At 46.7% G+C, this 26,452-nt stretch overlaps 2 protein-coding genes across 2 annotated transcripts; one reads left to right on the top strand and one right to left on the bottom strand.

Annotated features, from left to right (window-relative positions):
• Nucleotides 1-655: 655 nt before the first annotated feature.
• On the top strand, nucleotides 656-10,763 carry LOC308667098 (chelonianin-like; the record flags this gene model as incomplete). The annotated part of the gene is made up of 5 exons (XM_081326196.1): nucleotides 656-761; nucleotides 3,306-3,476; nucleotides 6,852-7,019; nucleotides 9,780-9,910; nucleotides 10,362-10,763. The coding sequence occupies 5 exons, from the start codon at nucleotides 656-658 to the stop codon at nucleotides 10,368-10,370; spliced, it is 585 nt and encodes a 194-aa protein (XP_081182322.1). The 3' UTR covers nucleotides 10,371-10,763.
• Nucleotides 10,764-12,489: 1,726 nt separating this feature from the next.
• Nucleotides 12,490-23,839, bottom strand: LOC308666996 (eppin-like). Its single transcript, XM_081326036.1, has 4 exons — nucleotides 23,607-23,839; nucleotides 21,051-21,227; nucleotides 15,741-15,911; nucleotides 12,490-13,456 (listed from the first exon to the last, which is right to left on the bottom strand). The coding sequence occupies exons 1-4, from the start codon at nucleotides 23,689-23,691 to the stop codon at nucleotides 13,446-13,448; spliced, it is 444 nt and encodes a 147-aa protein (XP_081182162.1). The 5' UTR covers nucleotides 23,692-23,839; the 3' UTR covers nucleotides 12,490-13,445.
• Between the last annotated feature and the right edge of the window lie 2,613 nt (nucleotides 23,840-26,452).

Below are 26,452 nucleotides of genomic sequence, written 5' to 3'. Positions count from 1 at the left end.
ACCAAGTGGGGTTCCACCTTGGGTGGGAAAATGAAGAAGAAAGGAGTCCTCCACCTCTTGCTTAGGCTTGGTTGAAGGAGCTTGGTGGCCTTCTCGTTGTGTCTTCATATAGAAGAAGAAGCCCCCAGATGTCCCCGCCAGTGAGTCCTTGCCTACCTTCTGCCTGCTCTTCCTCTTTTTGAGGTCCATGTCCACGAGGGAGCGAAGAGAGGTTCATCTCTTGCCCCTCCCCAAAGCAGAAGCTCTTTCAGCTTGGAGAACCTGTGAGTTCTTCCACTTCCTCCCAGCCTCTCCTTTTCTAGTATCCTCTGGAAAGGGGACCCTGCCCACCCCCCACAGCCCAGGACTCTTGAGCCAGGCCAGTCTGCTTTGGACGTTACAGTCCAGGGGGCTCAGCCCAACCCCAACCTCACCCCACCCTTCCAGCCTGACCATTGCAATGTGCACACAGTTCAATCATTGCTCAAGGTTGTTGCATTCCTAGAAACTACCGCTGTGTCCTTCCTCCTTCTTGGGTTGGCTCTCCTGTCCAGAGGAAGCCCTGCATTGTGAAAGTCCCACAAAGTCCTGCGGTTAAATTGCTGCCATGCCCTTTTCTCCAGCTTTATATGCTCCCTCTGCCTTGGGCAAGAGACCTTCTTCTTCCTGAGAGACCATGTGGGCCTGGCTCCTTCTCGTGGCGGTGCTCCTCTCCTTCTCTGCTGGCCTCCATGCAGCTGAGGAAGGGGATGGTGGTCAACAGAGGCAGGCTCCTCTGAACAGTGAGTAGACCCTCAGCCAACCCCTGGTGGGAAACGGACCTGAGAAGTCGGTTTGGCTGGGCTGGGACTCCTTTCTGCTCTGGGGTGGGTTTCAGGCAACACCTCCCCTTCCCTTACTTCTCCTCCACAATAGCCTAGGAATCCATGGCTCCTCCATCATCCCAAAAAGCTCCCTTCCAGCCCAGGGGCGACTTTGACTGAAGCCTGCTCCACCTCTGTGGAAGAACCGTCCTCCTCCAGGTACCTTAGGAGGGACCTTAGGGGTCTTCTAGTCCAATCCCCTGCTCTGGGGTGGGTTTCAGGCAACACCTCCCCTTCCCTTACTTTTCCTCCACAATAGCCTAGGAATCCATGGCTCCTCCATCATCCCAAAAAGCTCCCTTCCAGCCCAGGGGTGACTTTGACTGAAGCCTGCTCCACCTCTGTGGAAGAACCGTCCTCCTCCAGGGACCTTAGGAGGGACCTTAGGGGTCTTCTAGTCCAATCCCCTGCTCAAGCAGGAGACCCTACAGACTGAAGTAGACTCTCAGCCAACCCCTGGTGGGAAATGGACCTGAGAAACCAGCTTGCATGGGCTGGGACTCCTTTCTGCTCTGGGGTGGGTTTCAGCCAACATCCCCCTTCCCTTACTTCTCCTCCACAATGACCTAGGAGTCCTCCAGAAAGCTCCCTCCCAGCTCTGGGGTGGGTTTCAGGCTCTGGTGCCTTTCCTTTCCTGCAGGGGCCTCCCACCCCTCCCAAGGCAGGAAGCAGGCGGTCAGCTTGGCCCCTTGGCCTGCTGCGAGGGAGACCCTCTCCTTCCCAGGGCCTGTTTTCCAGCTGGCACAGCTTGCAGGACCTGGCCGCGGCTGCTGCTTCTCCACAGACCCTCTGGCTGGGTTGCAGTGTGCTCTTAAGCCTTTGGGGCAGGGGGAGATTCGCATCCATGACCTTCAAGAGGGACCAGCTTCTGCTGGTGTGGATGAGGACTTTTTCCAGGCACTTCCTGGGGTGGCTTCTGTCCTCTGGGGATGCTCTTTCTTGTTCCCCTCATGGGCAAACCCAGAGGGCACGGTGGTGTGACCTACTGGGAATTTATCCACCCATTTTCCCACCTTTAGTAAACATCCCACTGAGGGATTCATTTACTTTGTAAACGTTTCTGCCATTTGTCAATCACCTGCAATGATTTGTTCCATTTCCCCAGCCAAACGAAAATACTTTGATTTTTTTTTATTGAAAAGTTTTACGGTACATTTTTAAATACAAAACCCCTCCCCTCCCCCTCCGCTCTCCCCTCTCCCCAAACCTCCCCAACTCTCCCCTCCCCTCCCCCCCTCCCTGACTTCCCAGAGCTAAATACAGGGTATAAAAATACGAACAAACATAATCTAAAATATGCAAACAACAATAAAATATTAAGTTCTATCGCACTTTAACTCTTAATAAAATAACTACAAGCTAGTTATACATCATATAAGTCCGCTACTTATTCAAATACTTTGATTTTTGATATCCTTTCCTTCTGTTCTGCCCTTCCATTCCTCTAACCTCAGCTGTGAAGGCAACTTCGCCTTCAAGCAAAGAATTCAGATGGCGGGGGGGGGTGGATTCTCAGGATCACAAACACACATACTAGAATTGTTGGCGTCCCCTTGCTCCAGGAGCTGGTGAAGGAGTCTTTGCAGCACTCACGCCTCTCCTTTCGGACACCGGTTCCACGGGGACCACACCTGGAATCCTGCATCCAGTTTTGGTCACCACATTACAAAAAAAGATGTGGAGACTTTGGAAAACATGCAAAGAAGAGCCACTAAGATGATCAAAAGCCTGGAGACTAAAACATACCAAGAATGGCTGCAGGACTTGGGTCTGGCTAGTCTAAAGAAAAGAAGAAATAGGGGAGACATGATAGCAGCGTTCTGGTATTTGAGGGGCTGCTACAAAGAAGAGGAGGGGGTCACATTATTCTCCAAAGCACCAGAGGAAAGGATGATAAACAATGGGTGGAAACTAATAAAAGAGAGAAGAAAACCTAACATTGTCCTAACAGTGAGGACAATTAACCAGTGGAACAGAAGTTGCCTTCAAAAGTTGTGGGTGCTTCATCCCTGGAGGTTTTTAAGAGGAAACTGGACAGTCACTTGTCTGAAATGGTATAGGTTCTCCTGCTTGAGCAGGGGGCTGGACTAGAAGACCTCCAAGGTCCCTTCCAAATCTATTCTATTCTATTCTATTCTATTCTTCTATTCTATTTATTCCATATTCTATTCCATTCCATTCCATTCTATTCTATTTTATTTATTCCATATTCTATTCTATTCTATTCTATTCTATTCTATTCTATTCTATTCTATTCTATTCTATTCTATTCTATTCTATTCTATTCTATTCTATTCTATTCTATTCTATTCTATTCTATTCATCTTGCCTGCATTATTTTTTTATAAACAAGTCAAGTTGGTGAACATATCTAATCCTCCTTCCTCCTATTTTTTTCTCTCCCAATTTTGGCAAAACTGACCTCCCCACCCCCACCCCCTTCAACCCCTCTGGGACCTTCAGGTTTCTGCCAGTTGCCTCCAGATCGTCAAAAATGCAGCGATGAGTCCTCCATCCGAATCTTCTATAACTCCCAGGCGGGTGTCTGTGAAAAGTTTGTCCATCAAGGCTGCAAGGGCAACAAAAACAACTTTGCAACACAGCTAGAATGCCTGCAGGCCTGTTCCAGCCGTGGTGAGCAAGCCCGGGGTGGGGGAGATGGCTGAGCTGGGGTGGGGGGGATTGGGGCTCTTGGAACATTTTACAGACTCCTCTGCATGTCAAAGCTCTCTCTGAAGAGAGAACAGAACAGAACAGAACAGAACAGAGCGGAATATAGAATAGAATAGAAAATAATAATAGAAACTAGAAACTAGAAACTAGAAACTAGAAACTAGAAACTAGAAACTAGAATAGAATAGAATAGAATAGAATAGAATAGAATAGAATAGAATAGAATAGAATAGAATAGAATAGAATAGAATAGAATAGAATAGAATAGAATGGAATGGAATGGAATGGAATGGAATGGAATGGAATGGAATGGAATGGAATGGAATGGAATGGAATGGAATGGAACGGAACGGAACAGAATAGGAAATAGAAAATAGAAAATAGAAAATAGAAAATAGAAAATAATAGAAAATAGAAAATAGAAAATAGAAAATAGAAAATAGAAAATAGAAAATAGAAAATAGAAAATAGAAAATAGAATAGAATAGAATAGTTTATTGGCCAAGTGACAGACAAGCAATTTGTCTCTGGTCCATAAGCTCTCAGTTTGCATACAAACAACAAAGTGGTAGGTCAAGGATCATAAATCATAATCATTAATCATAAGATACATACAAGTGATAAATCATAGGATACCAGTAGGAGAAGGTAATAGGAAAGAGGAGAAGATGAGAAAGATAATAGCAATACAGCCCTACTACATGGGTAAATATATTTAGGCCTAAGGCACTTCTGTGGGAATCAGGTGTTCAGCAGAGTGATGGCATGGGGTAATAAACTACTACTACTACTACTGCTACTACTACTACTACTACTACTACTACTACAAAAATAATCATGCACCATGGACAAAATAAAATCCCGAGGAAGGAAATGGCAAAAGGGAACCTTGAAAGGCTCTGGGGAAAATGTCACAGTTGAAGGGACTCCATTGTTAGAGCTCTTTGTGTAGCACAGCAATTAGTTAGCTAGTTAGGGATCTTTCAGGTCAAGGTTTCCCCTGCCAGTCATGTTTAGCTATGGGGTGGTGCTCATCAATGTTTCTTAGCCGAGGGAGCCAGCGTTGTCCGAGGACAGTTCCATGATCATGTAGCCAGAATGACTATTCCCTGAGGTGCACGGAACACTGCTACCTTCCCTCTGAAGTGGTACCTATTAATCTACTTGCATTTGCATGTTTTCAAACCCCTGGATGGGCAGGAGCTGGAGCAAGTAACAGGAGCTCACCCCATCTTGCAGTGCTTCGGTCTTGAACTGACAATCTTCTGGTTGACAAGGCCAACTTCTTAACTGCTGGGCTGAGTAATCCCAGAAGATGCTCCTTGATGTTCTCTTGACCTCTCTGGGGTCCCATCTGCAAAAGCCCCTGAGTAAGAACAGGGAGCAAGGGTAGGGTTTCAGCCATGACTGGAAGTGGGCAATGAGCCAAGTCATGGACTTAGAGAGGTCTAACTGTGAAATCTGCTCTACCCAGACACCTTATCTGGGTTTGAAGGTCTTACACCCTGTCCTGCATCCACCATTTTCAACAAGCTACAATTGTAGGTCAGATCCCACAGCTCCCGTTCAGTAATACTGACAGGCCTCACTTAAAAATCCTAATTTGGACCGGCAACTGCACCACTAAGTGAAGCCATCTCTAAATGGGAAATCACTTGACCACAATTGTGTTTTTGGGCTGGAAAGAGACAAGAGCAGGACAAGAAGCAATGGATGGAAACTAGTCAAGGAGAGAAGCAACCTAGAACTAAGGAGAAACTTCCTGACAGTTAGAACAACTAACCAGTGGAACAGAAGTTGCCTCCAGAAGCGGTGAATGCTCCAACACTGGAAGTCTTTAGGAAGAGACTGGCCAGCCATTTGTCTGAAATGGTATAGGGTTTCCTGCCTTAGCAGGGGGTTGGACTAGATGACCTCCAAGGTCCCTTCCAACTTATTATTATTATTATTATTATTATTATTATTATTATTATTATTATTATTATTATTATTATTATTATTATTATTATTAATTATTTTCACACTCTGGGCTTCTGTTTGCCTCCTAATTACCACCTCTACCACCTTTTTCCGTGCCTGCTTACTGTTTTGTACACATAAAAAGAAATGCAATCGCACTGCAGCATAGGACTGAGAGCCACAAGCCCTCTACACAAACAGATTAATCTCTTGAAATTCTTTTCTCTCCAATCTTTTTGCTCTGCAAAAGTGGGAGAGTGGCAGAAAAAAAGGAAGTGATTTCTGTATAGGCATTTCTTTGATTGCCTGATCCTTTCCCACATTGCATTGCTTTTGATGTGTAGAACAGCAAACAGCTTGCTCTCTTGAAATCCCTCTCCAATCTTTTTGTCTGAGAGCAGAGGGGGAAGCATTGTCCTCATTTCAAATGGTCCCTGAATGAGTAATTGGTAAGCAAGGATTATTGTACTAATATTGTTCTGAAAGGCATGGTGGCCTAGCGGTAAAGACACTTGCCTCTCACTCTGAAGGCTGAGAGTTCAATCCTAGGTAGGGGCAGATGTTTCTCTCCTATGGCACAGAGGAAAAATATCTGCTGCAAACACCACATGGCATCAGGAAGGCCATCCGGCCAGTAAACATTCAGACCCATTCCATCGCTCCGACTATATCCCAAATTACAAGATTGCAGCATCCTAAAAAGGGAGAGCTTTTTTTAAATTGTACTAATATTGTACTTGTGCTGTGCTGTGCCAATTCTAAGATATTTGTAAGGGTCCACCTCAGCTAACCACCCAAGTAAGGTGAACTCTTGAAACAGGCATCATCTCAAAAGGAAACTTTTATTAGGAGTCGGGGACAGTAGGGAAGTCCAGGCGAGGTCTGGGGAAAATCTCTGGTATAATTGAACCAGCAATATTCCCCCTCCCACCAAAGTCATAATGTCCTTTTGAAATCTAGGCAATCCACAGGTGACACGATGTTTGGGTAACTGGCACAGTTGGCATCTCAAGGTCTTCTCCAGTTTCGTTGCTCGGTCACCATCTCCCTGATAAGGGAGGCACATTCCTTTCTCGAGGGATAGAGGTGGGAGAAGGAAAGTAGAAAGCAAAAGTTATCCCAGGCGAAAGGAAATATCCCCCCTCCCCCCAGCAGAATGGCAGGCCCCAAAACAAAAGCACAAGAGTATATACAGTAGGCAAGGAAGACAATAAGGATTTGGGGACCTGACAATATTAGTGCAAGCTGCAGGTTTTGAGATATAACTGACGAATCTGGCCTTCCCACCATGTGCCGAATTAATGGCTGATTATTGGCCAGCAGAATTCACTTCAACAAACAAAGGCTCAGAATCTTCTTCCTCCCCCCCCCCACCAGATATCTGCCAATTGCCAAGTGATTCTGGCTTTGGTGATACCTTTCAGTTCCGCTTCTTCTACAACGACGTCTCCGAGATGTGTGAGAGTTTCCTCTACAAAGGCAGCAGAGGAAATGCCAACAACTTTTGGGATAAGGAAACCTGCATCCAGTTCTGTGCACCAGAAGGTAAGATTAGATTAGATTGGATTGGATTGGATTGGATTGGATGGGATGGGATGGGATGGGATGGGATGGGATGGGATGGGATGGGATGGGATGGGATTGGATTGGATTGGATTGGATTGGGTTAGGTTAGGTTAGGTTAGGTTAGGTTAGGTTAAGTTGGGTTGGGTTGGGTTGGGTTAGATTAGATTAGATTAGATTAGATTAGATTAGATTAGATTAGATTAGATTAGATTAGATTAGATTAGATTAGATTACCTTTATTGTCATTTTTTCCTGTGGGCACAATGGCACACATTAAAAATGAAATTTAGTCACTTGCTCTCAAAGTGTGCACATACATAACACCACATTTAAAAACATACTATACACAACATATGTCTAGACCTACATAAAAATATGATTCACTGTCCATCATGAATACATAACGGAAGGAAGAAGCTTGAGAGTTCACAAGGTTGACACTGTATGGAACAAAGCTGGCGCTGAGTCTGGGTGTCCTGCTTCGGGTACCTGGAAGGGAACAAGGAAAACAGGTCGTGAAGAGGGTGTGTGGTGTCCCAGACCATCTTGCAGACAGGGCACAGTGGACTCCCCCCCGCAAGCGGGCTTTCCCCCCAGCAAAAGCCAGAAAGGGACTTTAACTACCCTGATATCAACTGGGAGACAAACTCTGCACCAAGTGGAAGATCTAACAGATTCCTGACAAACCTAGCAGACAACTTTCTCTCCCAAAAAGTAGAGAAGGGAACTAGGGGATTAGCCATTTTGGATCTAATTCTCCCTAACAGAGATGAAATGATAGAAGGTGACGAAGCCACAGGAACCTTGGGAGGAAGTGATCATGTAATATTGGTATTCAACATTATGGAAGCACAAGCAATAGAATACAGCCAAACTAGAGTCTTGGACTTTAAAAGAGCTAATTTCAATAAACTTAGGGAGGGCTTGGGAAGGATTCCATGGATGAAAATCCTCAAGGGGAAAACAACTCAAGAAGCTTGGGAAATTTTGAAAAGTGAGATAATAAAAGCCCAGTCTAGCACAATACCAACAAAGAGGGAAAATAACAGCTCTCAAAAGAAACCAGCATGGCTGCATAAAGAACTCTCTGATAAATTGAAAGATAAAAAGGACAAGTATAAGAATTGGAAAGAGGGGCACATAACTAAGTCAGAATATCAGCAAATAGCCCGTGCCTGCAAAGACGAAGTGAGGAAAGCTAAGGCTCAAAATGAACTAAGGCTTGCAACCAAGTCAAAAATAACAAAAAAGCTTCTTTTAACATGTAAAAAACAAGAAAAAAGTGAAGGAAATGATTGGTCCATTAGTGGGTGACAAGTGGCAAGAAGGTGACAAGCAACAGGGAGAAAGCAGAACTATTTAATTCATTTTTTGTATCTGTCTTTACACAAAGGGAAAAAACAGTCCAACCTACCAAAACCAGTGCCATAAAAAACAGAATAGAAAGGCAAGTTAAGATAGGCAAGAAAATGGTAAGTGAGCACCTGTCCAGCCTAGACGAGTTCAAATCACCAGGACCAGATGGATTACACCCCAAGGTTCTCAAGGAACTGGCAGACGTGATCTCAGAACCACTGAACTATATTTTTCAAAGATCCTGGAGCACTGGGGAACTACCAGAGGACTGGAAAAGAGCTGATGTAGTTCCCATCTTCAAAAAAAGGAAAAAAATGGATCCAGGAAATTACAGACCTATCAGCCTGACCTCAATACCTGGGAAGATTCTGGAAAAGATAATCAAACAATGAATCAGCGAGCACCTAGAGGCAAACAAAGTCATTACTAAAAGTCAATACGGTTTTGTCAAAAACAGATCATGCCAGACAAATCTTATTGCATTCTTTGACCAAGTGACAAAATTAGTGGATCAGAGGAATGTTGTGGATATCATTTACTTGGACTTCAGTAAGGCATTTGATAAAATAGATCACAACCTACTACTTAATAAGACAGAAAAATGTGGGTTAGACAGCATCACCACCAGATGGATTTGTAGTTGGCTGACCAGCCGTACTCAGCGTGGGGTCTGTTAAGGAATTTTGTTGTGCAGAGGTCTCCTTGTGCTACCAAAGAGTTGCACAGACAAGGAAGGGTACTGAGAGCAGTAAGAGTCACACAAGAGTACACTGAGTTGTAAAAGCAAAAAGTAGTTTACTTTAAGGTGGTGTAAAAACAAAAATGCACAGTCAAAAACAAACACTCCAGGTCATTCACAATAGTAACAGTCCAAGAAGTAATCCAAAATACAAAGTCTTCTTACCGATCCAGAGGTCAATACACAGTTCACAGTAACAGAGCAAAAACAGTAATAGTAGAGAGCGGTGAATTCAGAGAGAGAAAGAAGCTACGTTTCTAGCTCCCCTTTATGGCCATGAGAACACTTACACACCCATTGGCCAATTAACATCTTAAAGACATAACATCATGGTTAATATATTTTCAACCCAACATTGTAGGCTAACACCATATGCCTAACATTCTCCCCTTTGGGTAGAATAATATATAACTCTTACAATCTTATGCACATTCTTTCACAATTAGCATTGTGTTTCACAGCACTTTGTACCTTCGTAAAATGATCTGCAATATTTACATTGGAGTTTTTAAAGAAGAGATTAGACAGCCGATTGTCCAGAATGGTATAGAATCTCCTGCTTGAGCAAGGGGTTGGACTAGAAGACCTCCAAGGTCCCTTCCAACTCTGTTACCCTGTTATTCAGCTGTCCCTTTTTCCCGCAGCACCACGAAGACGGTGTCCCAAGGTCCACGGATACGGCATCTGCATTACTCAATGCCAATCAGATGCCGATTGCAGCAAAGGATCGATCTGCTGCCCCACCGGCTGCGGCACTGTCTGCCGAAGTGTAAAGGTACAACTCCTGGTTCAGGGGCAGGGGGGGACGGAGATCGAGGATGTGGAATTGAGTGCCTGAGGCTTCACTTCTTTCAGGCTTACCAGCCCCCCCCCCCATTGCTGTCGGATGCTAGATGTGGGCCCCACCTTCTCCTGGGCACCAGGAGGGGCATTCAAGGCCTGTCCTGACTGTGGCGGGGGGGCAGGGTTTGGCCTGGACCACAAGAACAGGAGCCTGGAGGGGGGGTGAGGGGAAAACCCCTGATGGGAAGGGAAGAATCCCTAATGTGAAGAGGATGCCCCCCCTCCCTCAGGACGGGGCCTCTTCCGTGATGGAGGGGTCCTCCTGCCACTCGCTCAAGCTCAGGGCCAGTGAAACGGGAGGGGGGACCAGACTCTGCCCCTCCCTGCTAGGGGGGCGTCTCTGCTGCTTCCCCAAGGTGAGTGTCTCTCCTTTCCCTCAACAGGACCGCTGATCCTTTCCCAGGGAGAAGGCCCCGGCCTCAGGGTGGCCTTCTTGGATCCGCCTCAAAGTGAAGACCTAGCTGTGCTGACAGTCTTCCTCCTCCTCCTCCTCCTCCTCCTCACTCACTCACTCACTCTGCTCTCCTTATCCTCCTCCTCCCTCCCTCCTTGCTCCTCCTCCTTTCTCCTCTCCTCTGTCCCTCCCTCCCCCTTCCTCCTTCCTCCTCCCTCCCTCTCTCCTTCCCTCATTGCTCTTCCTACTCCTCCTCTCTCCCTCCCTCCCTCCCTCCCTCCTCCGTCTGAGGGGTCTTTGCTCCTCTGCCTGTTCCTGCTCCCGGGTCATCTTCTTGCTCCCCCCTCTGACGGAGACGAGCCCCTCCCCAATAAAAGATCTTTTTCTCTCGCCCAAATCCCCTGCAGTGTTTCATTTTTGCAACCATCTCGACTTGGACTGACCATCTCGGTGGGGGGCAGGGGGGCAGCAGCCCCACTTTGCATCCCTCTTGAGGAAGCCTTGGCGCTCTTGCCAACAGCCTCCCTCACTGGAGGGTTTCAAGCAAAGGATGGCAGCCATTGCTGTGAGGGTCCCTGCCCTGGGCCGGGGCTGGAGTAGAAGACCTCCCGGTGCCCCCCTCCCAACCCAAGGATTCTCTGACCATGTTCAGGGGGGTGAGAGACCTTGGGCTTTCCCCAGCTCGGCTCAGGACACAATCGAAGAAGAGGGAGGGAGGGAGGGAGGGAGGGAGGGAGGGGAGTCCAGGCCCAGCCTCCCAGGCCACAGTTTCTCTGCCACAAACCCCCATGCAAATTGCAAGCTTTTGCCACATTTCCCTCTCACTTACTCCCAATAATGCAAATTAGTGTGTGGGGGGGGGGGAATGCTACCTTCTAATGAACTTGTGGAAGAAGTGAGGCTAAGAGAGGATCTCCCAGAAATGTTGGCTGTCCATTTCCCCTTCCTCGAAATTACTGAATAACAGAATGACAGAGTTGGAAGGGACCCTGGAGGTCATCTAGTCCAACTCCCTGCTCAGGCAGGAAACCCTACACCATGGCTGTCCAGTCTCTTCTTAAAAACCTCCAGTGTTGGAGCATCCACAGCTTCTGGAGGCAGGTAGTTCCACTGATTAATTGTCCTAACTGTCAGGAAATTCCTCCTTAGTTCCAGGTTGCTTCTCTCCTTGGTCGGTTTCCATCCGTTGCTTCTTGTCCTGCCCTCGGGCGCTTTGGAGAATGGACCCCCCCTTCTCTGTGACAGCCCCCCAAATATTGGAAGACTGCTATCATGTCATGTTCTCCTCCTCCTTCCCCATTCCTCTTCCTCCTCTTCCTTTTTTCTCCTCCCCCCTCCCCTCCAATTGACCAGTGGAACAGAAGTTGCCCCCAGAGGTTGTGGTTGCTTCATCACTGTAGGTTTTCAAGAGGAGACTGGACAACCGCTTGTCTGGAATGGTATAGGGCAGTGATGGCGAACCTTTCAGACACCGAGTGACCAAACTGCAACCCAAAACCCACTTATGTATCGTCAGGAGCTGGGTGGGCGTGGCCCAATGGGTGGGCGTGGCCCATTGAGTGGGTGTGGCCCATTGGGTGGGCATGGCTGCAGTGGTAGCGGCAGACTGGGTGGGACTAAAAAGTTCAATCAATCAATTCCAACTTTGCGAGATCTCTTTTATTCCGCGAGAAGTTGAAATTGATTGATTGATTGATTGAGCCGGCACAGCAGCGGAGGCCTAAAGCAAAAAGGTTTTATAAAACCCAACTAAAGGCCTAGGACTGGGACGACAGCGTGTGTGCCCATAGAGAGGGCTCTGCGTGCCACCTGTGGCACGCGTGCCATAGGTTTGCCACCATGGGTATAGGGTCTCCTGCTTGACCTTGGGGTTGGACTAGAAGACCTCCAGGTTTCCTTCCAGCTCTGTTATGCTATTATTTCTTTTCCTTCCTCCTTCCTCCCTTCCTCCTCCTCCTCCTCCTCCTTCCTTATCCCCCCACCTCCTCCTTGCCCACTGCTCGTGCCACTCCTGCTGGGCTGCTGGACGCTGCTCCCTTTGGCTCCTCCTTGCCAGCTGCCCATCAACTGACCAAACACGAAACAAACTCTCACACACCCAGGTTAACACCGTTGGTTGGAGTTTCAGTGTCTTTAATGTTGTCTTTCATTATGTACCAGAAGAGCCCTATAGGGAACAGTTTGGGGTTGGATTGATTGATTGATTGATTGATTGATTGATTCATTCATTCATTCATTCATTCATTCATTCATTCATTCATTCATGCATTCATTCATTCATTCATGCATTCATTGATCAGCCTTCTATCCCAACTCTCCCCCAGGATAGCACGCATGCAGAAACAGACACACACACACACACACACACACACACACCACCCTGTAAGGCACTTTGGGCTGGGAAAGATTGAGCAGTGAGGGTCCAGGAGGGTCTCCGGCTTCCAGCCCCCCTTCAGCCATGGCCTGCCTGACTTCCCCTTCCTCTTTCCCCAGAATTGGGGCTTCCTGAATCAAGATGCGGCCATTTTGTGCCTAGGCTGACTCAAGGCTGCCCCCCCACCTCTGAAGGTGGAAGCTTTGGCCCTGCTGCAGCCAAGTTGGGTCCCCAAGGGCCAAGGCCCCCCCTGTGCTTGGGGCCCCCTCTATCCCCCTTTCTCTTGAGACCCCACTGCCCGGTAAGCGAGAACTTTCCTGTGGTCAAGCGGAGAGGCAGTGAGAAGGAGCCCCCTCTGGCCAGGCTACCCAGGACTGGCAGTCCCCCCATCTAAACTGGGGGGGGGGTACAGAGAACCACCCTTCCTTAACACGCATGTAAAGGGACATGAACCTCTTTAAGGGGAGGGACACGCCAACCGGGTCCAGCCCAGGGAGTGGGAGAAAGTGTCCTTTGCACAGACACACAAAGCGGACGGTATGGAGGGGCATTGGGGGGAGGGGGAAAGAAGCAAGGGGTCTTCAGCCACTCAGAGGCGTCGTCCTTGTCCTATCTCGGCGGCAGAGTCAGGGGTCCAGGAAAGCAGCTGAGCTGGGAGTCCACTGTGGTGATTTTTGCCATCTCTGTTCCGGCCGACGGTTAGACAGTCCCTGGAAATGGAAAGAGGGCGGGTCAGAGTATGGAGGCAACAGCGACTATCCTGGATATTGGCAACAAAGTCATCAAGAAACACAGGAACGTTGCATCCTAGGTTTAAAATAGCAGGGGAGATGCCCACTGTGCGAAAACTGTGAAACAGAGGTGTCCAATCCCGGCAACTTTAAAACTTGTGGACTTCAGTCTTGTGTCCAATCTCCAAAAGGAATATTGGCCCTAAATCAGGGGGTCTCTAACCTAGGCAACTTTAAGACCTGTGGACTTCAATTCCCAGAATTCCCCAGCCAGCAAAGGTCCTAAAGTTGTCCAGGTTGAACACCCCTGGTGTAAATAAAACAAGATCTGTGTCAACAGAGTGTCCTTGGATGGACAATCCAGGGGCAAATTGCAAGGGGGGGGCAGGCCTCCCCAGCTGCCCCACGGCCCCTCAGCATGAAAGGGCTACCGGATAGTCTGTCCCAGGACAAGCCACCCAACCAGGAAGCCCTGCCTGGCATGATGTAACTCACTCAACCAGACAAGTGTTGACCACCCTGGCCACAGCTGTCTTCGTGATCTCCCACCAGTCAAGCCTCAAGAGATGAGACTGGCACAAACTGCGCTAAGCCTTGGATGAAGGCCTTATCTGCTGCCCACTGATGGTCACCTTCCTCTTTCAATGGAGGGTGGGTCAAGGAAGGGGCCCGGTTCTGTTAACTTTCCCACCAGGCATTGCTTGTGGTATGCAGAGTAACAGAATAACAGAGCTGGAAGAGATCTTGGAGGGCTTATAGTCCAACCCCCCCAGTCCAAGCAGGCGACTCTACATCATTTCAGACAGATGGTTATCCAATCTCTTCTTGAAAACCTCCAGTGTTGGAGCACCTACAACTTCTGGAGGCCACTCATTCCACTGGTTAATTGTTCTCACTCCTTAGTTCCAAGTTGCTTCTCTCCTTGACTAGTTTCCATCTGTTGCTTCTTGTCCAGCCTTCAGGGGCTTTGGAGAACAGGTTGGCCCTCCTCTTCTTTGAGGAAGCCCCTCAAATATTGAAAGACCGCTGTCATGTCACCCCAGTCCATTTTCATGTGGACTGAGCAGGTGCAAACCACTACTCAGAACCAACTTGCTCAACTAAGAGGATGCAGACTTTGAAGAGGTTGCCTTGAGATCTTATGCCCAGCATGCATACCCACTCTGACCGATGGGCTGCAGGCCTTGGGGGTGGTAAAGGTTGTGTGGGTCAAAACCCATAAGTGCATGGAAGTCCTTGGAGCAGCAAGCTTCTCAGGCAAACAGAGAGAAAGATTGCTGGTCCTGTTTTCAAAAATAAGCCTGGTGATCTTCCACAAAGCTCTAAAGACCCATTTATAAGGACCTCGTGTAAAACCTGACCAACCCTTCAGAAAGCACCGGTCAGACATTATGCAGGCAGAGGTTTCTTGGAAACAGTGTCCAGTCTCCCCAAACTAGAATGACCCAGGAGAGCAGATCCTAGCAAGATCAATGAATGACTAAGCAGTATCTACAGCAGGGGTCTTCATACTTGGCCCTTTTATGACTTGTGGCTGGAGAATTCTGGGAGTTGAAGTCCACAAGTCATAAAACGACCAAGCTTGAAGAGCCCTGATCTACAGCAAAAAATTGAGTTCAGTGATGGACAACACTACTTTGAATGTGGAAAGAAGCAAAGAACCAGGGGTACAGTAGTTTCAATATTTGAGGGGCTGTCACAGAGAAGAGGGAGGTCCACCTCTCTATTCTCCAAAGCCCCTGAGGGCAGGACAAGAAGCCATGGATGGAAACTAATCAAGGAGAGATTCAACCTTAGAACTAAGAAATTTCTAGAGAAAGAACAATTAATCAATGGAATGGTTTACCTTTAGAAGTGGTGAGTGCTTCACCATGCTAGATTTTCAAGAAGAGACGGTTGAAATGGGTTAGGGTCTCCCATTTGAGCAGCGGGTTGGACTTGAAGACCTTGACGGTCCCTTCCGACTCTGCTATTCTGTTTTGAGCCGTGGGCTAGGAACGAGTCAAAATGGTTAGCAGACCAATTTGGTGCTATGATGAGCAGGACTTGATTGATGGCCATCTGCCAGAAGTTGAAATTATTTCAAATCATCCATATCATCACCAACTGGGAGGTGGCCTCAAAAGGAAGAGCCGTGTAGCTCCAAAGAAGATCTGGAGGACCATCAGTGGTGTCCTGCTAGGCCCAAGAGAAGGGCCTTCAACTGTCTACCTTTGGGAGCCTCCTAATATTTGCTTTCAGCTGGCGAGAGGTTAGTACTCACCCTTGGTCGACCGACACATTTTGAGGCACTGATTTTCAGATTCAAAATTGTTCTTGTTGCCACCGCAGCCACCATAGACGAATTGCTCGCATTTTTGAGTGGTAACATTGAAGAAGAAGCGTGGGAACATCGCCTTACAGATGCCACAGACGGAGGGCAGCTGGCAAACATCTGCAACAGCCAGAGAGATCCAAGGTGAGACAGGAGACAAAGGAAAATCATCTCTAGAAGCCCTCTAGGAGGAGAAATATTCCTGGAAAGTCCCCTGATATTTAGAAGCTCGTTTTTTTATGTATGTATATTCTGCAGTGAGTTACAAAAAATACAAAAGAACATCAAATACCGGAAGACTCGAGAGCATTTCACTGAGGTTGCTGTAGGTGGCGCCATCTTGGGGCCAAAGCCTCCACCTGTGGTCATCGAATTGAATTGAATTGAATACTTTATTTGGCCAAGTATGATTAGACACACAAGGAATATGTCTCCAGCGCAGAAGCTCTCAGTGTACGTGCAAAGGAACAAAATAATAACAACAACAACCTAGGATAGGCAGATGTGGATGTTTGATAGTATTATACATATCATTGCAGGATGGAAGCAGTTCCTAATAAGGCTGCCTTTTGCAATTGACTAATGGCGAATTTGTCAATGCCCCATTAGTCAATTGTAAAAGGTGGCCTTACTAGGAACTGCTTCCATCCTGCAACGATATCTATAATGTCATCAAACATCCACATCTGCCTATCCCAGGTCCTTGGTAAGGACTCGATAGGCAGACAAAAATGCCAAATCCAGTCTGAACATCTGGCTGACTGTGCGAATAATAGTAATAATAATAATAATAATAATAATAATAATAATAATAATAATAATAATAATAATAATAATAATAATAATAATAATAATAATAATAATAATAATGATGATGATAATAATAATAATAATAATATGGAAAAAGTTGAGAATAAGAGGATGAAGATCTTGTGGGACTTCTGAATACAGACAGATCGCCATTTGGAACACAACACGCCAGATATCACAGTTGTAGAGAACCGAAGCGTACAGCTGATTGATATCGCTGTACCAGGAGATGCCAGAGTTGAAGAAAAAGAACTGGGAAAAATTACGAAATACCATGACCTGGCCATCAAAACTGCACGATTATGGATGAAATGCGTGATACCCATTGTCATCAGGGCACTGGAAACTATGTCCAAAAACTTTACAAAACACATCAAGAAATTGCAGCTTCCTGAAATAACTCCAGCAAAGCTACAAAAAACTGTGCTACTCGGAACATCTTACATTTTAAGGAGATACCTGGTTGATACCTAGGATGCTGGCAGCAACCCGTGTTAACCATCAGCGCCAGTCAATTTGAGTGTTCAGTTAACTGGGTTTCATGTTTTATGAATAAAAGTTTTATAATAATAATAATAATAATAATAATAATAATAATAATAATAATAATAATAATAATAATAATAATAATAATAATAATAATAATAATAATAATAATAATACAACCAATGGGAGGAGGAAAAATGCATGACATCCACCTTCTCAGAAAGGAGGGGGAAGATCTTTTGCAGGAGAAGGTTTGGTGAGTTATCTCAAATATGCTTTTCAATGAGGCAACTGGACTTTCTTCTTTTTCTTTGAAGGCGTTTCGCTTCTCATCCAAGAAGCTTCCTCAGGTTCTGACTGGATGGTGGGCAACAATGAATGGATACAGGACCGAAAAAATCCTGCAGCCAAGAAGGCTGCACACACATCTGCAGTACTCAGGTGACCCTGAGGACACAGGTAAACCTCCAAGTGGCCTCAATGACCCTCTAAAAGAATGCAAATGACCAGCTGTCTGCAAGGAGTATAAATACTTCCATTTCCCACCATCCAGTCAGAGTGAAGAAGCTTCTTAGAAACATCTTCAAAGAAAAACAAGAAAGTCCAGTGGCCTCTTGAAAAAGCACCTTTGGGACAACTGTGACCTGGATGACTGGGAATCTCCATAAATATACATCTAGTTACTTCCAAGTAATTTCCTTTATGGTTCCCCACTTGTAGACAGACTCTTGCCATACTAAAGGAACTATATGCATATTATAGATAATACTCTGAGCATCTCTAGGGAGGATCCGTCTTAACTCTCTTCCTCCCAACCAAACTATCTGCTGCCTCTTTGCTTTCTGGAATGCAGCCTCTCCTGCCTGGGAATCCAGACTACATTCCACTACACATCTGTCTTTCTTTTCTCTAGACTGGCCATACCTAATCCCTGCAACCGTTCATCCTATCTATCTATCTATCTATCTATCTATCTATCTATCTATCATCTACTCATCTATCTATCTATCTATCTATCTATCTATCTATCATCTACTCATCTATCTATCTATCTATCTATCTATCTATCTATCTATCTATCCATCCATATCTATCTATCTATCTATCTATCTATCTATCTATCTATCTATCTATCTATCTATATCTATCTATCTATCTATCATCTACTCATCTATCTATCTATCTATCTATCTATCTATTGACTATTCATCTGTCTATCTTCTATTCATCTATCTATCTATCATCTATCTATCTTCTATTCATGTATCTATCATTATTCATCTATCTTTCTGTCTGTCTGTCTATCTATCTATCTATCTATCTATCTATCTATCTATCTATCTATCTATCTATCTATCTATCTATCTATCTATCTATCTATCTATCCGAATAGAACTGGAAGGGACCTGGAGGTCTTCTAGTTCCACCTCCAATGGTGGAGACCCCATACCATTCCAGACAAATGGCTGTCCAACCTCTTCTTAAAAACCTCCAGTGATGGAGCACCCACAATTTCCAGAGGCAAGCCGTTCCACTGGTTAATTGTCCTCACGGCCAGGAAGTTTCTCCTTAGTTCCAGGTTGCTTCTCTCTTTGGTCAGTTTCCATCCCTTGCTTCTTCTCCTGCCTTCAGGGGCTTTGGAGAAGAGGTGGACTCCATCCTCTTTGTGGCAGCCCCCTCAAATAATGAAATACTGCTCTCAGGTCGGCCCTAGTCCTTTTTTTCTCTAGACTCTCAGAAAGCTGAGAGGGAAAGAGGAAGGAGCGGAGGAAGGAGCAAGTGAGGGATAAACAAATCTCCACAGCCGTCCAAGCAAAGTCAAGGAGCCAAGCAGGCTGGGTAGCTCCATGAGGCGAAGCGGTGAGGCTGGAACGAATGCAACCTCCAGGAATGCCGCCCTGGCCGCCTGCCCCGGCTTGGTCAACAGCCACCCGGCCCCGCCTTGGCCACGATGACGCATCAGGGAGCTTCCCTTGCAGCACTAATCCCAGAAACTGGAAGAAATGCCAGGCGTGCAATACAGAAGTATGGGGGGGAGGGCAGGTATCAGCACTCTTAACCCCCCTCCCAGAGCCAAATCCTCCCCCCTCCCTCCCCCCTCCCCCTTCAGCCTGAGGCAGGCAAGGAAGTTGCCATGCAAGCCTTGCAAAGGAGCTGGGTTTCTGCAGGGGAGCAGACACTGGGCATAGCTGCCCCTGCAGCTGGTGGGGGGGGTCCCAGAGGGGCTTTTTCAAAAGTCACCTGGACTTTCTTGAGTCCCCCTCCCCCTTGAAAAGCTTTTGCTTCTCATCCAAGAATCTGGAGGCTTTTAAAAAGAGACTGGACCGCCACTTGAAAGGAATGGTATCGGGTCTCCTGCTTGGGGGGGGCAGGGGGGGATTGGATTAGAGGACCCCCAAGAAGGAGACCTTCCTATTCTCTTGTTCTGTTAAGAGGCTTCTGCCGTTCTAACCTCTGAATTCACAGGAGAAGCTGCTTGGATGAGAAGCGAAATGCTTCCAAGGAAAAAGTCCAGTTGCCTTTTGCAAAAGCACCTCTGGGACAGCCCCCCCCACAAGCCCCCCCCCTCAACTCAGAGTAGAGAAATCAGAGGTTTCCCTGTGGGGATGCTGCAACAGCTGTAAGTGTGCAACTGGTCATAAGTCAGTTTTTCAGTGGTGCTTTATAACTTTGAACCGTCCCGAAACGAACTCCGTAAGCTCGCAAGGACCACCCATAGGCCACCCCACTCTGCCCCGTTCATTTCTGCTTCGGCTTCGGTTGGGCCAGGCTCAGCCCACAAGAACTGCCCCCCGTGGGCCAAATGCAGCCATCGTGATGCTCCACAAAGGAGATCTGGCACCCAGCCAGGAGTCCCTCCTGCCCCCCTGGTGCCGTCTCTGCTGAGCTGTGGTCCCTCGCTTCTTGCTGATCCCTGGAGGCCGACAGGATTGGAGCTGGAGCTGGAGACCAGTTTTTTGTCCTCCTGGGGCCACCCAGTTTCATACCTGCAACTTGCCGGAAGCAGGAAGTCCATCTTGGGAGCTGCAGCCCACCCCACCCTGCTCGACCAAGACATCTGGCCCAGTTTGGCTCTGCTGAGGACAGCCGGACCGTGGGGCCTCTGGGGCCTCTTCCAAACAGGAGGGACTGAGGACACTTCCTGAACCAAGGAAAGCCTGTTTCTTCCCCACCAGCCATCAGCACCCAGATGAGCAGAGATTAACTCCAAAGTGAACATCAGACCAACAATCAAGTAAGGTATACCTCAATCAAGAAATAGTAAACAGCTCGACTGAAGAACCTCTAAGATCACCCCAGGGCAAGAGGCTGGAATATAAAGTGAAAGCAAAGCCCACTCTTTACCAGCATTGATGACGTTCCCTAGTTGGGTCATGAAACGTCTGCCACAAAACCACCAAGCTCAGAAAGCAACAAGGACTCCATAGTCGTTGTCCTCCTCCTCCTCCTCCTGCCCTCCACAAACCCCACTCCCTTCTAACACTGATGATGTTTCCTAATTGGGTCATGAAACATCTGCCAGAAACCACCCAGCCCAGAGAGCACCATAGTCGTTATCCTCTTCCTCCTCCTCCTCCTCTCTGCAAACCCCCCTCCCTTCTAGCACTGATGATGTTATCTAGTTGGGTCATGAAACGTCTGCAACGAAACAACCCAGCTCAGAGAGCATCCAGGACCCCACAGTCCTCCTCCTCTTCCTCCCCACTTCTCACCCTGATGATGTTTCCTAGTTGGGTCATGAAACATCTGCCAGAAAGCCATCCAGCCCAGAGAGCACCCAGGACCCCTCGATTTATTCTACCCAAACTGAATGTGAACCAAGGAAGAGTTCTCAAACCATGACCTGACTGGGAGGTCTTAAAAGCAACAGAGGCTTGGGAGGGGGCTTCTGAGACCACCCTCCCACTCCTTTTTCTGGACAGGAAAAAGACAGGCGAACAGCAGGTTGAGAGGGCATCTCACCCATAATGGCTTCCTCGCAGACGTAGCCACAGTCTCCCGGGCAGCACTTCTGGGTGCCTGGGCAATGGTCATCCTTGGCACAGGTGGAGCAGGACGCGTTCTTCTGGCAGGCGGTGCAATCCTGGGCGTCAAAGACGTCTCCCAAGGGGGGCAGGTTGTAGCAGTAGCCGTCCTTGGCTGCAAAGCACGGAGGAGAAGTGAAGCAGAGGGAGAGAAGAAGGAGGAGGTTGGGGGGGGGCTCCATTTTTGGAGAAGAGACTCTGGGGGGTTAATTCTACTTTGAAACTGTTTTGTCCAAGAATCCTCCCCGTTCATCTACGTAGCTTTTTCCAACTCCTCTGGACAATGAGAGGACAGATCCAGCCCATCCAGCAGTCAGCTGAGCAGGAATTGATTGACTGATGGATGGATTGGTGGTCTCATGGACCGATGGGTTGATGAATTGATGGACTGATGAATTGATGGATTGGTAGATTTATGGATTGATTGATCAATTGGTGGATGGATGGATGGATGGATGGATAAATGGATAATGTCTCACCAAGGTTTTAGCAATTGCTACCAGCTACACCAATGACTGAATAGGGACCCTGCCCTAATTTTTGATATGGGCAGTTGAATATTTGGGTGAAAGCTCCTGGGATCTCTAGAGAGGGTCTTGGGGAATCCCCCCCCCAGATTTTAAGCTTATTCATAGGGCTGTTAGGAAAGAATAAAGAAGGAAAGGGAGGCAAGGGGAACCTCCCACTCTTGAACCCCAGAAGAAGGTCAGAATTCCACACCATCCATCTATGAAGAAGATGCAGTGTTGGGATTCAAATAGGTGAAGAACCGGTTCTCTGTGTGGATGCCGCTTCTAGAAGTCCATTCTGGGCCTGGGCAACAAAAAATTAGCTACCAATTCTGCCAAACTGGTGCAAACCGGCTGAATCCCACCACTGAGAAGATGGGCAGTTTCTAAATATATTGTATAAAGATAGATAGATAGATAGATAGATAGATAGATAGATAGATAGATAGATAGATAGATAGATAGATAGATAGATGATAGATAGATAGATAGATAGATAGATAGATAGATAGATAGATAGATAGATAGATAGATAGATAGATAGATAGATATTGATGGATTCATCTATCTATTCATCTATCTGTCTACTCATCTATTCATCTATCTATTTATCTATCTCTATCTATTCTATCTATCATCTGTTTATCATCCAAGATTCAAGGTGCTGGTGATGACCTATAAAGCCCTTAATGGCTTGGGTCCGGGATATCTGAGGGAACACCTGCTGCCAGCATCAAGCTCCCTTCGTCCAGTGCGCTCCCACAGGGAGGGTCTTCTCAGGGTGCCGCTGGTAAAAGACTGCCGGCGGATAACACCCAGGGGGAGGGCCTTCTCAGTGGGGGCGCCTGCCCTCTGGAACCAGCTGCCCATAGAGCTTAGGACTGCCCCCGACCTCCATTGATTCTGCCGGGACCTGAAGACCTGGCTCTTTGAGCTTTCTGGCCTGGACTGAGAGTATTAACTGGGGTTTTAATTGTATTTTAGTTGTAATTGGGGTTTTTAGTTCAAGGTTAGTGTAATCATTTTAATTGTTTTTAATTTTTGTAACTTGTTGTATTGTTTTTAAAAAACCTTGTGAACCGCCCTGAGGCCTGCGGGAGAAGGGCGGTATATAAGTCTAATAAAATAAATAAATAAATAAAATAAATCCATCATTTATCATCTATCATCTATTATCTATCTATCCATCTATCTATCCATCTATCTATCTATCTATCTATCTATCTATCTATCTATCTATCTATCTATCTATCTATCTATCTATCTATCTATCTTCATCTATCTATCATCTATCTATATAGCTATATCTATCTATTCATCCGTCTATCTATATCTATTTATTCATCTATCTATCTATCATCTATCTTCTATATCTGTCTGTCTGTATCTTTTCCAAGGTCTGCATCCTTGAGTAGCCTCTGGCATTGCTGGAATGAATAATGTTCACAAACATAGACAAATATATATGTGCCCACCACAATCAACTCCAGTCCAGGGTGAAGAGAAAGAACTATGGTTTAGTCAAAAAAATTACACAGACACAGGCTAAGCTTTCGATGCCATCCTAATGCGTTGGTGCCACCCTGAGGACCGTCTTCGGAAAAAGACAGATTCTTCCATCCCAGAAGACTTCCAGGATCTGTGCAAGGAAAGCAGAGACCCTCCAGCTCTAAGTGAGTTTGGGGGCCTGGGGACACCCACAAGGGCTCACCACATAGCTAGTTCTGGGCACAGCAGCTAAGATCCAGGGCAGGATCTGAGACTGCAGGGCTCAGATCACTTCCAGCGCCACAAGCCCAGCCACAGAGCAAGACACTTCGGGCTGCTGAAAGAAATGCAGCTAGGAAGCAGTGCACGGGGGGGGGGGGCATACCTGTGTACATGCACACAGGGGTGTAGGGGTGTGCAGCCCCAGAGCAACCTTTCCTTTTCCATCCCAGAAGAGGCTACACCTGTTCAGAGACGTGACACTCCTCAGCACTCACCTGTGTCCCCTTTGCCAGCCAAGGAAGCCCCCTGGGTGCCCAGGGCAAGCAGTGCCAGGGCTAGGAGGAGCCCCCGAGCCTTCATAGTGCTGGTGGAGCTGCTGCGTCTGAGCCCCGGAGCCCAGCCAGGCGGGATTTAAAGAGCCCAACAGGTGGGGCTGCCTGGATGCCACTCTGACAGGAGCCTCTCCCAGCAGCTGTGTGGATTCCCCACTAAGCCAGCCCAAGGCCAGCCCTGCCCAGACAGGTTTCCTGAAGGTGGAGGAGCAGGAGGAGGTGTCTCTGGGAGGCTCCCACACGTGGGCAGCCACCTGGGCTGGAGGTGAGGCCGCGGGTGCCGGCCTATGCCAAGTGGGGCTCTACTTCGATCCTGCCACTGCACCATGTGTGGAACTGGCTGGGAGGTGGGGCGCTCAGAAAGGCATTCCTTTATAAAGATAAAGAAAGTGTATATTTAATGTTACACATGTTAACAGCAGCAAGAATTGCATTTGCTCAGTATTGGAAAAATAAGAAAATGTCATCTGAAGGAGGGAAAATAAGAAAATATTGGACTGTGCAGAAATGGATAGACTTACCTACTCAAGGATGCAGTCCTTGGAAAAGAGATAGATAGATAGATAGATAGATAGATAGATAGATAGATAGATAGATAGATAGATAGATAGATAGATAGATAGATAGATAGATAGATAGATAGATAGATAGGTAGGTAGGTAGGTAGGTAGGTAGGTAGGTAGGTAGGTAGGTAGGTAGGTAGGTAGGTAGATAGATAGGTAGATAGATAGATAGATAGATAGATAGATAGATAGATAGATAGATAGATAGATAGATAGATAGATAGATAGATAGATAGATAGATAGATAGACAGACAGACAGACAGACAGACAGACAGACAGACAGACAGACAGACAGACAGACAGACAGACAGACAGACAGACAGACAGACAGATAGATGAGAGAGATGAGAGAGAGAGAGAGAGAGACTTAAAGTAAAGGAAGACACAGAATATTTTCAAGTATAGGATGTGTTTAATCAATGGCTGGAAAAACAGGGTAGAGACTAGGAATTTAATATGTATTGTTAAGTAAAAACACGTTGTTTACTAAGCACTTATGAATTATAAACTAAGAAAACTAATAATATGTTATAAAAAGAAAAGGCATCCTTTTGACTACCAGCAGAAACCCAACTGGTGCAGAGGAGCTAAAGCAGGCCAGGCCTCCTAGGACAGGGGTCTGCATAGCTGGCTGAGGAATTCTGGGAGCTGAAGTCCACAAGTCTACAAGTGGTCAAGGTTGCAGAGCCCTGTCCCACAAGGAGAACTTCAGGGCCACCTTCTCTGCAGCCCACCCGATTCTTCAAGGATCCAGGACTTGAGGCTGCTGATCTCCGAGCTTGGCTACTTGGCTGCAGACATTTCGTCTCCATGCGGAGGGGTGGGGGGAATATCTTTAGTGCACTTCAAATCATGCTCGTCTGTCTGAGTGGACTGAACACACACACACACACACACACACACACACACACACACACACACACCGAATGGAGACGAAACATTTGCAGCCACATTGTCAAGCTCGGAGATCAAATCAACAGTTCAACCCTAACCCAAGCTACTAATATTCAAGCGCATCTCATCCAGGACTTTGCCAGGGCCGACGGCTGCATCCGATGTGGAAAATTGACCACTTCCTTCTTGAATCAAGCTGGGAGTCAACAGGAAGGATGACGCCTTGTCCAGAAGCAATTCGGGATGACTTCCAAGTGCTTCTCCAACTGGTTGGCCCACACAAAGGCAACCTAGAAGGAGAAGCAAACTATACCTGTACTTCCTGGTCCCGTCACCACTCCCACCTCCTCCAGTCTGCAGCATTCACTACTTCATTCTTCATTCTCACCTGGAATCCAGCGTGTCCACTCCACTCTCTGCCCCAATTACCTGGGCTCTGCTCTCAGTGGGCACCAGCCCCGTTTGGACCCTCTCCATGAGCAACCTGAGGGACAGGCTCAGAAGCAGAATAGAGCTGGAAGGGACCTTGGAGGTCTTCTAGTCCAGCCCCCCCACTCAAGCAGGGGATCCTATATTTCAGACAAGCGGCAGTCCAGCCTTTTAAAAACCTTGAGTGATGAAGCACCCACAACGTCTGAAGGCAAGCTGGTGAAACACTGGTTAATTTTTCCTCACCGGCTCACACTCTTCCAAGCCATTCATCTAGACTTTAGGCCTCAGACACACAACACAACAACATGAAAGTCATTAACAGTCAGTGCCTGGAGGGTGATGAAAATGCCATCGGTTTAATGGCTATAGTCACTGGAAATCAATGTATTTATGTATGGCGACATATAATACCTACAGCATTACTGATATAACAAATGTTAAATACTTGAAAAAATGTTTATATTTTATTGGTTAGTTTGTGGTATATTAAAGGAACTGTGAAAAATAAAATTAAATAAATAAATAAATAATAAATAAATAAATAGTTGAAGAAAAAATGAATGAATGAATGAATGAATGAATGAATGAATGAATGAATGAATGAATGAATGCAGTTATCTTCCTGGATGTTCAGACTGAAGGCCAACCAGCTGGGCATCAGGCGGATTGATACCCAGCTGTTAGGATTTACCCACTCCTGCCCTTTCAATACCCAATTGGTCCTGATCTTCCCAAGAATTCCTTCTCTGGCCAGGGAATCCTGCTCACCATTACTCTTAGTTCATTAAAAGCCACTTAAAATCCAAGAGACATATCTGACTACTTAAAGCGTAGCTTTAGTTTCCTTTAAAATCTAAGACCTCCAGCACTGCATCATTCTGCAATGTTTCTGAAACTTC

Source organism: Vipera berus (assembly GCF_964194415.1).
Source record: "Vipera berus genome assembly, chromosome: 3".
NCBI classification, from domain to species: domain Eukaryota; kingdom Metazoa; phylum Chordata; class Lepidosauria; order Squamata; family Viperidae; genus Vipera; species Vipera berus.
This window is presented reverse-complemented; position numbering and strand designations above follow the sequence as displayed.

What these genes read in the sequence shown, in the direction of transcription:
- LOC308666996 (XM_081326036.1), bottom strand. Translation starts at nt 23,691, where the DNA reads ATGAAGGCTCGGGGGCTCCTCCTAGCCCTGGCACTGCTTGCCCTGGGC. An exon ending in GGCTGGCAAAGGGGACACAG is followed by an intron (nt 21,228 to 23,606) that starts GTGAGTGCTGAG and finishes CGTGCTTTGCAG; the next exon opens with CCAAGGACGGCTACTGCTAC. An exon ending in CTGCGAGGAAGCCATTATGG is followed by an intron (nt 15,912 to 21,050) that starts GTGAGATGCCCT and finishes TGGCTGTTGCAG; the next exon opens with ATGTTTGCCAGCTGCCCTCC.